At 35.6% G+C, this 11,852-nt stretch overlaps 2 protein-coding genes across 2 annotated transcripts; one reads left to right on the top strand and one right to left on the bottom strand.

The window, feature by feature from the left end:
• The first annotated feature begins 245 nt into the window (after positions 1-245).
• LOC110697209 (60S ribosomal protein L29-1-like) lies at positions 246-1,015 on the top strand. The gene is made up of 3 exons (XM_021874558.1): positions 246-368; positions 477-597; positions 710-1,015. Exons 2-3 carry the CDS (start codon positions 496-498, stop codon positions 791-793), a joined length of 186 nt encoding a protein of 61 aa, XP_021730250.1. The 5' UTR covers positions 246-368; positions 477-495; the 3' UTR covers positions 794-1,015.
• A 2,508-nt stretch (positions 1,016-3,523) lies between these two features.
• On the bottom strand, positions 3,524-11,612 carry LOC110697208 (dihydrolipoyl dehydrogenase 2, chloroplastic-like). Its single transcript, XM_021874557.1, has 15 exons — positions 10,925-11,612; positions 9,659-9,805; positions 8,610-8,744; positions 8,310-8,415; positions 7,391-7,515; positions 7,004-7,129; positions 6,839-6,919; positions 6,501-6,563; positions 6,337-6,411; positions 6,173-6,251; positions 5,947-6,047; positions 4,934-5,047; positions 4,397-4,510; positions 4,183-4,254; positions 3,524-4,054 (listed from the first exon to the last, which is right to left on the bottom strand). Exons 1-15 carry the CDS (start codon positions 11,228-11,230, stop codon positions 4,007-4,009), a joined length of 1,692 nt encoding a protein of 563 aa, XP_021730249.1. The 5' UTR covers positions 11,231-11,612; the 3' UTR covers positions 3,524-4,006.
• Positions 11,613-11,852: the final 240 nt, after the last annotated feature.

Here is an 11,852-nt window from a genome sequence, read left to right as displayed (position 1 = left end):
CATTTTAGTCAAATCAACTTAATTATTCAAGTTGTTCAAGTTCAATCCAAGTAGAGTTCAAGTTTCTCTTACTCACTTTAAGTCGATTTCGAGTCAAGTCATTAATTGTCACCGACGTAAAACCGGGTTCAATATCTCATTGTAGAAAGGGGGCAAAAGGAGTTTGGATTATGTATTGGCCTTACAATATGATAATAATACGGCCCAACAGAAGAAAATTGAAATGAGCCCAATATCAAAATCATCCTTTCAATTAAAAAAGCAGCCATCAAAATTAGGGTTTCAAATAAAAAGAACCCCTTTCACTTCCACATTTCCAATCTCTCAGCAAACCCTAGCTGCTGCGACACAAACCTCTCTGTTTGCAGGTTTCTCTCTCCTCTTTCCTCTCTCTTTCATCATCTTCCTCCTCGATTTTCCATCATTTTTCCTGCTTGTAATTCGATTTTAATGGCGTAATTTTGATTTATGATCAGGTGTTTGCAGAACTCAAAAATGGCCAAGTCGAAGAATCACACTGCTCACAACCAGTCTTACAAGGCCCACAAGAATGGAATCAAGAAGCCTCGCCGTCATCGTCACCAATCCACCAAAGGGGTAAGCTATTTCTTGGTTAAATTTCCCTAAATTTTCAATTATTAGAATTTATGCAATTTTTTCGATTAATTTTGCTGATTTTTTCAACTTTTTTTTCTGGGTAATGTTGAAGATGGACCCAAAGTTCTTGAGGAACCAGAGGTACGCAAGGAAGCACAACAAGAAGAGCGACGAGGTTGCTACTGAGGAAGAATAGATGTTTCGTTCATTATATTAGGGAAGTTCTTTTTTTTTTTTTGCTGTTAATGAATGATGGTTAGGGTTTTTTTGTACCCAGATTTTAAATTTATCTAAAGTTTTGTCCTTGTGATGAAAGAAGAATTGCCTACTTTGGTTTTGTTAATTTTAATGGAGATTTCAGACTATATTGTATTTGCAGTTTAGTGCGAATAGTTATTATGGATTACCTCATTGAGTAGTTTGCCACTTTATTTCATAATTGTTGATTTTTTCGAATGATTGTGGATGATACTATTATATTGTAGTTGATTTATTTGTTTGTTAATTATAACTTGGGCTGCTTGGGAGCTATGTATGTATATCGGTTGATTATAGGAAATTTGGTTATGTGTTCAGTCTAGTGTGATTAGTCATATTATTAGCTGAAGTATTGGTTGATTATAGGAAATTTGGTGGTTTTGGGGCACTTGGGGAACAATGTATGGATTGTGGTCGAGTCTGAATCAGTGATTGGGAACAATGTATTTAGTGTTCACTTTGGAAATGTGGATTTTAGAATGAGGTGATTTGGGATGCTTATTCCTTGTTGGTTGCTAATTCTGTTCCAAGACTATGGGCGAATAGAGATTGGTGATAATAGTGACGCTTAGAGTAATCGAGTACGTTTTTTTTAGTTTGATGCTGTTGCCAAAAATTTTGGCAGTGGAACTTGATTGGGATTTTAGAAGTCATTTTGGAAATTGCTTGTTCAAGCTGATTAACATTCGTAATCACTGGAATTGCGGTGCAAAACTTCAGGAGTGTAGAGTGTCTGCAATGGATCAATCGTTGCCCTGAATCACCTAGTTTTTCTATGTGGTGACTGTATCTGTGATTCCGTCACGCTTGTTAGTGACTTAAATTACTGTGCTACTTATGCGGTTATACGGGTGATTGTAAGCAGTGATTTGAATGTCCTTAAGTTCTGCAGTGACTGTTAACTGCAATGGTGGCATTAGTCATAAGTTGGGTAACACAATGTTTCACAATGTTGTTAAGCTCTTTCTTATGGAGTACATTAGATGCTTCTGATCCTGCTCATTTGAATACAGTTTTACAAGTATATTCCTGCTCAATTTGTTCTTAATGTCTCCCATCTCTGAGCAATTATCAAGCAAAATTGACTGCTTTTTAGTAATGGTTAATTATTTTTTTTTTATTTTTTTTTGCATTTTCTCATTTGGGGAAGGGGGAGGCAGAAGATGATGTGTGATGGTCTAAGGTAGGAATGGCAACGGATCGGATTCGGGTGGATGCAGCTAAATTTGAATCCGATCCCTTTAGTAAAAGGACCCTGGACTCGGATCCAAATCCGAGTCTGATCTGACTCGTAATTTTTGGATCCGAATCCGGTCTGTATTTTCGGACCTTTGAATGATTCGAATTGCTTGTATTATCCCTAATAAATATTTGTTTCTTATATCATATTGGGGGGCGTAAAAATTAGAAAAAATATAGGGTATAAAGTCTAAATATAACATATTTAAATTATTAAGTAAGTTGCATAACAAAAATTTGCTACTCCTCATACTCGGACTCTGATCGGATCGGACTTTGCGGTAGGGTCCAAGTCCGATGCACCTCCTATACAAGTTCGGATTTGAATCTATTTTATCGGATTTGGATCGGATTAATTTTTCTTCAGATCGGGTTAGATTCAAATTGAACTCGATTGAATTGTGATCTCTAGTTTGAGGTGGTGTGAATCATACGATGTTGGTAGTCCAACATGTCCTTTCATGCCAATTATTTTTTACGTTGGTATTATAGATATCATCTCCCTCTTGGTAGTGTGAATTGTTATGGTTGAAGACAGTGCTTTGTAGGGATGGAGAGAAAATCGGTCTGTGAGGGCGATATACAATAATGAAGGATTGAAGAGGGAAATGAAGATCTAAGAAATTTGGAGTTGGGTATTATCAGTCGCAAGGAGATTAAGGGAAAAAAAAGGCATTCTATTTTAAAAAAGAAATAGTTCAATTTAGAAACAGTCAATATAGTACTCAACTTTTGTTGTTTTATCTTTTATATATTTCCAATTTTCCACTACCATTTCAAACAAGGGATAGAAAAAAAATAAAAATGAATCATCCACTTTCGTATCCTTGTCTTGTGTTTTACCCCGTCTCTTTCTAACAAATAACAATATGTTTGGCTATTAAGGTTGAAATGAAATAGTGGTCGTACATCTATGTTGGGCAATTGAATTTTGATTGGTTATTTGCTAATCATTATAATGTGATTCACAAATACCCTTCTATTTAGCCTTGAAAATCTGTTGGAATTTACTCCATATGTATCATCTTTTGTATGTCGAACTTGAACACATTTCTTCATCTTACATCGGAAACTTATTGTCGAAATCAAAACAAAATATGTTTACTTAATGATAAATTTCTTTAATTATCGCTTCGTTTGTGTTGAATGTGAGAGGGGTGATGCCTTAACTTTAAAGTAATGAAAACAGTGATGTATATATTATGTTTTTTTTTTTCCCTGTATAGAAAGTGTTCAAACTGATAAATACACATCGATACAAAATTCAAATTATCTTGTTTATTACGGAGTAGTGGTTATTTTTATATGCAGTGTAAAAATACGATCAAAATTTTGTTAGATCAGAACACATCTAAAATTTTGTGTCAAAAAAAAAAAAAAGAAAAAAAAAAAAAAAAAAACCCTAATAAAATTTCACTAAAACAACTGGTAAAAAAAAAAGGGATTGGAGTTGGAGTCCTTTGGACGTGATCTATGGACACCCATCAAGTCAACAGAAGATAAAGGGTACGGAGAAGGGAATGAATAAAAAATAAATCTAAGGATGTATTGAAAGCTTAACCTATGAAAGCTTTTGCTATAAATATGAATTAAATAAAGAACTAAAATGCTATATCTAATGGCGTAGGTAATTCGAAATTTTAACGAACTAAAAAAAATCATTCCAATTGCGCAGCTATATGCAAGTGTTCTTGCAAGAAATTGAGCAGCAAATTAAAACACCCAATACAGCCAGGCGCTGAAACTTGTAATCAGAGCAGATGCAATAGTACGTTGAAGGGCTGTTTTCACTGCCAGACTACTGGGGCGAAAAGCATTGTCACTCTTTGTTGGGTGTCTTGTGCTTTCTCTGAACAATCCTCATACAAGCTATTGCCTTTAAAACTTTCTGTAGCATAATGCTTCACCAGGTTCAGACTGCAATGGGCACTTTAGCTGGACTAGAAACTTGAGCATTAACCTGAGCCAGAATGGATGAATATCTAATTAACTGCAGATTAGAAACAAGTCCTAAGTTGTTCTGATTTTTGAACGCATTTCAAAAAGAGTGCATTGGTTGGTTTTCACTAGACATAGATTAGATCTTACCTTAGCTGCTTTATATAGCTCATCTAATACTTCAGATAGTGTTGGGTGTGCATGAACAGCAAGCTTTAAGTCCTGTATTTTACAGAAATTCAATTGATGTCACAACTATTTCAACAGACCAGAGCATACATATCAAATGTGCTTAACCAAACGAATCATGCAACCAAATTGCACTAGAATGGCCCACCCAGCTTTGCTGAGAACAGAAAGATACCTGAATAGGGGTGCCCATTGCAATTGCATTTGATGCTTCATGGATGAGGTCTGCTGCATGCAATCCAAATATATGAACTCCAAGGATCTCCCCATTGTCAGGTCTGTATATCAGCTGCAACATGTCACAAAAGAATGAGAGAATTGTTAGAATTAATATCAGTTCTACTATGGGAGAGAATTGTTTTAAGTGTGACTTTATATCAACAAAAAAAAAATACTTCTTCTTTAGGAAGTAAATAAAATATTGTTAGATTAAATATCAGTTCTGCTGCAAACTGACTCATTGAGGCTACAGATAATTTGATTTTTGTTCATATTGTATCAATTTTATATCCACTAAAGTAGTTCTTTAGGCAAGTTCAGTACAGACCAAATAGCTTTCTCTCAAAGTGGACCCTGGACCGGACTATGTGAGTGATTATTTTGGTCAGAAGACTGACCAAAAAATCAAACTGTATACACGGGACATGTTCAACAAATGAGAAAATAAATCCACAAAAAAGTTTTCAAGTATACGAGGATTAAGGATTCCAACCTTAGCAAGTCCTTCCGCTTCATTTTCTGCCAATGCCTTTGAGTTGGCCTTGAAACTTGTCTTTGCCACACTCACTTCAAATCCCTCCTTCTCAGCTTTCTCCCTGGCTTGGGGCTGCAGAATTGTACATAATTATCTAAAATGGAGAACTTAAAACATAGTCATAGCTTATATAACATAGATCTACAAGGAGTGGCGTTTCAATAAAATATTAATTACATACTTAAGGAATGCCTCCATCTCCATCAAATACAATCACAAAACAATAACCTGCAGTTCAAATTATGCAATTTTTGGTTCCAAAAACATGTTATAGCTTCAGGCTGCCACTAGAAAGCAGATTGAATCAGCTTAGATAAAAATGGTTTGACTTGGATATTGATTACGAAAACCAATCGAACCTTTAATCTGTCATATAAATTCCCTCAGTCCCAGAATAGTCTAAACGTTATCAATGCACATAGATTTAAGAGAGTAGTTGTGATTACTCTTCTATAACTATTTACATGGAAAATTGGAGGTGTGATTGGAGACAATATTTTGTTATAATAATAGCAAAGATGTAAAGGAAGACAATGGGTCCAAAAAAGGGTAGAAAATACGAGATAATAAAAGGACCATACCAAAAATACAAGTGTAAAAACTATTTGGGAACAAATATAAATGGAAAGTGTTCAAACTATCCTGAGACAAAGGGAGTAATTTACAAAAAGAAGCTGCCGCCTGGAAATCCAATGAAGCCCTCTCAAGCTTGAAATTCATTTCCTCAATTAACACATTACACAAACATCAATCGACAAATTTATCTCTACTTTCAAAGGCTAATTTAAAACGTAGAAGTGTTATGCTATTATCTCTGATAGCATCACTTTGACTATGGTACGAGCTACATTCTAGCTTCTCACTAATTATAGTTTATGGAATAATTGTCCATCACTGTTAAAGCATTCAAGTACAAGCAAACTACATGCTACTAGCATACTATACACATTTCACGAACAATAAAAATTTACCTCAGTTAATCCAACCATGCTAATCTCTGGATGAGTAAAGCATGCAGCTGGAATACTTAAATGATTGAGAATATGATCTCTTCCAGTGACTTGTTCAACAACTGTAATGAGAAAGCATAGAGTTGATCCAAGTGCGGAAAATGGAATTGAATTTTGAGTGACAGAAAAGAGAATATACTAGAATATCAATATATGCATATTATACTGGTCAACGTGTAATAACTACCTGAGATTCCTTGAGCACTAGCTGCATGAGCCAACATCATTTTTCCATTTGCATCACCAATGCAGTACAAGTTAGGCACCTGAAACCAAAAAACATGTTTGAAGATTTAGCTCTTGCAAGTTGTAACTAGAGAAAGCCCACAGGGAAAGCACTGTCGGACATACTAGCTTGCCATTTGCATCTATAACACGCATGCGCTCATCAACAGGAACAAAACCTCGCTGAGTAGCAACATTGATCTGCAGAGAATATTCAATTCAGAGTCCATAATGCAACAGGAGATGTTCATACTGTTAATCACAATGTAAAATTGGCTTGGATAACATACACTTTCTAAACCAAGATTCTGGGTGTAAGGTGCTCTTCCAGTTGCAATCAGTGCTGCATCAACCTATTACAGAACAAAATTTGCCAGATGTCAACAATCTTTCATGCAGGGTCAAGTAACTAGAATACTGAGCTTGTGTAGACTTTGCTATCCCATTTAAGTAGACAGCGAATTATAATAATACCAAAACATTTAAAATTGTTGGAGCTATCCAGTTCAGCCATACAAAGACCAAACAGAAACAACATTCACTTAGACAATAGAAATGCCATAAACTCATATAACTTTATACTTCCCCTCCCCCCTTCCCCCTTTTGTTCAACTTTAACAAGCTTTACCTCCAAAGTTTCCTTGGGTGCCTTGGTTTTGGCATCAGTAAGCTCTATGGTGACTGGTTTGCCATCCTTTGCGGGAGTGATCTGTATAATATCATATTTCATAAATTAGTTTTCTTATTGTTTCAGACTAACCACAAATTCGGCAATAAATAACATGTAAATTACCTTTGTTGCAAAAACACCGGTGTGATAATCAATTTTCCTGGGATTTATCAGTATTCTTTGGGCTAATTTTGAAACCTCTGGGTCAAATCCAGGCATTAACTGATCTAGAGCTTCGATGAATGTGACCTGTGCAACACATAGGTTGAGATAACTTAATACCATGAACAGACATACCCTACCAAAAATTAGGTGACCATAGACATCAACAGAATCAACACTAGCAGGACCCCAAAAAAGATCATGTGGAAAAGTTGGGATGAGAAAAACTAGTAAACATCAAAAACCAAAAAGATAAGAGTTTTTTTCCTTCCCCCACTAGACAGATGAGATAGCAATAGCTAGTATGAGACATATAAGCTGAAAAAGATGATTAGTAGTAATTGCTACCTCACTTCCAAGGGCTGTATAGACATCACTGAATTCAAGACCAATGTAGCCACTTCCCACAATTGCTATCCAGTCAGGCACAGACTCCAACTTTAGTGCATGATCACTGGTAATAACAGTCTTTCCTACAATGCCAGGATACAATCATTAGAATTTTGGAGTGAAGAATTATTGTTTCAACCAAAAAGAAAATGCACCAAATTACAAGTAATATTGACACATTTTGACTTTTTACACTATTCACAAACTCTAGCTTGACTAGCTTTAGTGATTTAATTTATGATAAATATAGTCATGTAGAAACCTGTTAAATTCGTCTCAATGAATATTTTCAAAATATCAACTTTTTTTATAATATTTATTTATTGATAACTAGATATATTGAATATTATGGTTATGCATTGGCAAAAGTGATAAAATAAACGTGTCAACTAAAATACGAACAGAGGAAGTACAAAAATTCCCATTCATCACTTGATTAGACATCATACATAATCAGAACTACTAATAACTTGCCATTTGCTAGACTCTTCAAAGGGTAAAACTGCAAACTACCATACTAAATTCCTTAATATCAACTTAGTCACCGGTAAAGGGTCCAAAACTTAACCTGAAAGTCAAACCAGAGATCTTGAAAGAAATACAGGGGTTGTAAGTACATATGATGTAACCTTACCCTTGGAATGGAACATGAGCTATATCAGTCCGAGCCTTTCTACAATGGGGAACTGATTGAGCCACTACTTCAAAGTAACTACACAAGTTACATTTTTGGAATAATGTTTAATTTAGTCACTGTAATCTGATGTAAGATGATTGCCCGATATATAAACAGAAATCTAAATGTCAGGGGATCTAATTAAGGGTGTGGGCCCGGGGGGGCAATTAAGCTAAAAGATTTTGGTAGAAAAGCATTTACCATCAACTTCAATGCCTTTGGGAACAAAAGGAACTGAACCAGTGGCAATAATTATATCCTTTGCAGTTACAATGTTATCTTTACCGAATTTCACCTTTTGCGGACCCTGAAAAACACATAACGATGATTAGCACCCATACTAAATATGAGCAAACATATACAGCAAGTAAAGGCATACTAATTTCTAAACAATGTCAAGCTTTTCTTTTCCTTTTTACTTCTCAAATAGCTTGCAATACCCAGAAGCAGAGGCCAAACAAATAAAGCAAATCAACATGATATGGCAGGGTCATGACTCACCAGAATTGTACCAAAGCCTGTCAGTATATCCACACCAAGCGCCTTAAGTGAATTAGTCAGATTACCACGAATTTTAGAAGCGAGATTGGTTGCATGATCAGCCACTCCCTGTCTATCATAATTAGCAGCTCCAACCTGTTTCAAATCCCAATGAAAGAGAGAAGTAACTAAAAAAGGGTCTTGCAAAAATTTCTTATCCATGGTTCCAACAAGATTTTTAGGCAAAAAATGTGTCTTGCAGTATAGCTACATGGCTACACCCAAATCAATAAATGGTTTGTGTATTAACAGACACAGGTATAATAGTTCTTTCTGTTAAAAAACTGGAAACTAAATTCCAGGACTGAGAGACAGCAATCGACAAGACAAAGCTATCATCAGAGTGAAGTTATGGCTAGAGAAGCAACAAAAAAAAATTCCAAGCAGTTTCAACAAAGTGGCCAGTCAACTACCGTTTACATTTGAGCAATTGTATTCTGACAAGACACAGTAGGCCAGAAGCCCAGGAGCACATAATCAACTCTTACCAAATACCTAGTCCACTATCTAATAAATAATTTTAATCAGGTGATGGCCATAATTTTTGTTCGAATGAAATACCAGTATATAGGATAAAAGGAGAAAGATATAACAGTCGGATAGGTTGAAGATTTATTACAATAAGTAATAATTAGAATCCTTAACTTTAAAAAAAAAATCGCAAAGTAGTTATCTCTGAGCACTAGCAACCCACTTGGACAACAAAACATTATATAAGACTCCAATGTACACTCTCCCATTCCTCCAACCAAGAAGTAGGGAGTTCAAACCCCCAAATGTATGCATATTCTATCATTTCTATGGTTGGAAGAGTTATATAAGTGTAATTATTTGACCCATATTCTCCTTTGCCTTGCCAGTTGTCACTAATGATTCCATACACTGTTGCCCAATTGAATTGGCTTGCCACAATCCACTACGGTGAGAGAGGGGGGGGGGGGTGAAGCATATTGCTTAACCTACATAATGCCTTTTCAGCGAAACAGAGAAGCAAAATATACTAATGGTACCTGTATTCCAAAGGATTTCAAGTGTTGTTCATTTTGAAGCTCGCGCATCCTCCCACTCACAGCCAACAATGCTTTAGAAGGGACACAACCTCTGTTCACACAAGTTCCTCCCATCACATCGCCTTCAATGATCGCCGTTTTAAGACCCTGCAAATTAGCAATTCCATTATTCAACAATCTCTTCCAATAAAGTGAGACAAACATTTATCCAAAAGGTCATGAGCCATATACTAATTTGAGTTACAAACGACTAGATGAGCCATATTTCATTTTTCAGGAAGATTCAAATTTCTACAACCACATAAGTAAGAGCATCAGTACTTTGCTGCATCAACAAGAACCCTATCATTAGGTCAATGTCTTCATAGAACAGCCAAGATTCTGAAAACAATGCTATTTCATTCCATGGTATGAGGGTAAAATTTACATGTAGCCACACCTCTAAGGTAGCAATTAGGATGCTTCCCTTTGAAAGGAAAAGCAATTGCGGGAATGTGGGTACCATTACTTCACAGCGAATAGTACACATAGAAAATACCAAACAATTCCATCTGTCATAGTGGGCATGGTCAACATGCAATTGCAACTAATTCCCAAAAGTGAACCATTGAATCAGCTTATTAATTGTAATTCATAATTCTGAAAACAATAAATAAATAGCTACCACATTCTTTTTCACCTTCAATATACCTTATCACCAAGAAATATTTTGCCCAATTAGTCAACACAAAGTATAAATCTTTAATGTTCAATCCCTCCTTTACGGTCCTTCCAATACAAAGTATAAATCTTTATTGACAATCTCTTTTGATTTGTCTACATTTCTACCACATCAATGCAACAGTAAGTCACTTTATAATATCAGTTATACTCATATACCAATGTAATTTTAACAAGATTCAAACAAATATTATATGCGTGGAAAATGTCTAACGCACCATATTTTTATTTATTTAGGATCAAAAGAAGCATTATTTTGCTTCTTATAACGGAACAAAAATGACTAATTATGCTCTGTTTAACAAAACCTCAATTCCACTTTCATGATCTACCAACTCAAAAACCTTACATTGTGCAAACAACTCACTCAAAACACGACGACATTATCTGCACATTCGCTACCAAATTCCAATGCAAATCACAACCATTATCAACTAAAATCAATCCCTAATCATTCAAATTCCAACAAAATTCAAAATTGACACAAACATTTGCACAATATATCATCAATTTCCAAAAACAACACAAAAATCGAAAGAATTCTACCTTCTCAACGGCATGAAGCGCGGCACCATGTCCACCAACACCAGCACCAATAATCACGAGATCATAATCGAAACTCTTAGGAGAGCTACCATTGGTAGATAAAGCAGCGGAGATAGAATTCGGAACTCGACGACTCGGAAGCTCAACTCGGCGAGATTTGACGGAGAAACTCAACGCTTCTCGACGAAGTCCACAAAATCGGAGATTAAGGTTAAGAGGTTTAGCTGAAAATGAGGGGAAATCGAAGGTGTGATTTGATCTGGTAGTGATTGGAGAAGATGATGGAAGAGAGAGAGAAGACTGCATTGTGAAGGTTGATGAAGAGATCGAAAATGGCGATTTTTTTCTGGAAAATTTGAGTTTGAGCTTGAGTGAGAAAGAGAAGAAAAAGGGGGGGTTTTGAGAAGGTTTTTAGAAGAAGGGCGGAGTTATCAAAGAGTGGCAGATAAACTACTCCTAATTTGTCTCTCTTTCTTTTTTTCTGTTTTTTGGGTTTAGGGGAGGATGGTGATATTGACAAAGTCATTGTTTTGAGTAGTTAGTGTTGGGGGGTGGTACACACGAGTCGTGATTGATTGAATCGTGAAATTTGGATGTAGAAAGTCTAGAAACGACGGTTATATTGAGGTTTTGTGATCTTCAATTTTGATAAAGGGTTCAAACAATCATACTTCCTGACGTTGTTACAGTGTCGAGATAATAACATAAAATGGTGACTAGATCGTGAAAATTGACAAAGTGTCAATCATTGAGAGAGTAGTGTTGTGTATTTTGTATTAAAGTATGAACAAGTATATAAACAACCTAAAAGAGATTATGGCTCATAACTCATTAGCTATACACTAAATAAGGCTTCACATCCCCCCTCAAGTTGGAGCATACAAATCACAAATGCCCAACTTATCAAGTAAATACAAAAATTGGTTCT

Source organism: Chenopodium quinoa, unplaced genomic scaffold (genome assembly GCF_001683475.1).
Source record: "Chenopodium quinoa cultivar QQ74 unplaced genomic scaffold, ASM168347v1, whole genome shotgun sequence".
Classification (NCBI taxonomy): domain Eukaryota; kingdom Viridiplantae; phylum Streptophyta; class Magnoliopsida; order Caryophyllales; family Amaranthaceae; genus Chenopodium; species Chenopodium quinoa.
Note: the sequence above shows the minus strand (reverse complement) of the source record. Positions and strands in the feature narration are given on the sequence as shown.

Coding starts and splice junctions, on each gene's coding strand:
- LOC110697209 (XM_021874558.1), top strand. CDS start 496: ATGGCCAAGTCGAAGAATCACACTGCTCACAACCAGTCTTACAAGGCC. Junction 598..709: donor GTCACCAATCCACCAAAGGG/GTAAGCTATTTC, acceptor GTAATGTTGAAG/ATGGACCCAAAGTTCTTGAG.
- LOC110697208 (XM_021874557.1), bottom strand. CDS start 11,230: ATGCAGTCTTCTCTCTCTCTTCCATCATCTTCTCCAATCACTACCAGA. Junction 9,806..10,924: donor CGCTTCATGCCGTTGAGAAG/GTAGAATTCTTT, acceptor GCTAATTTGCAG/GGTCTTAAAACGGCGATCAT. Junction 6,412..6,500: donor AGAATCTTGGTTTAGAAAGT/GTATGTTATCCA, acceptor TATTCTCTGCAG/ATCAATGTTGCTACTCAGCG.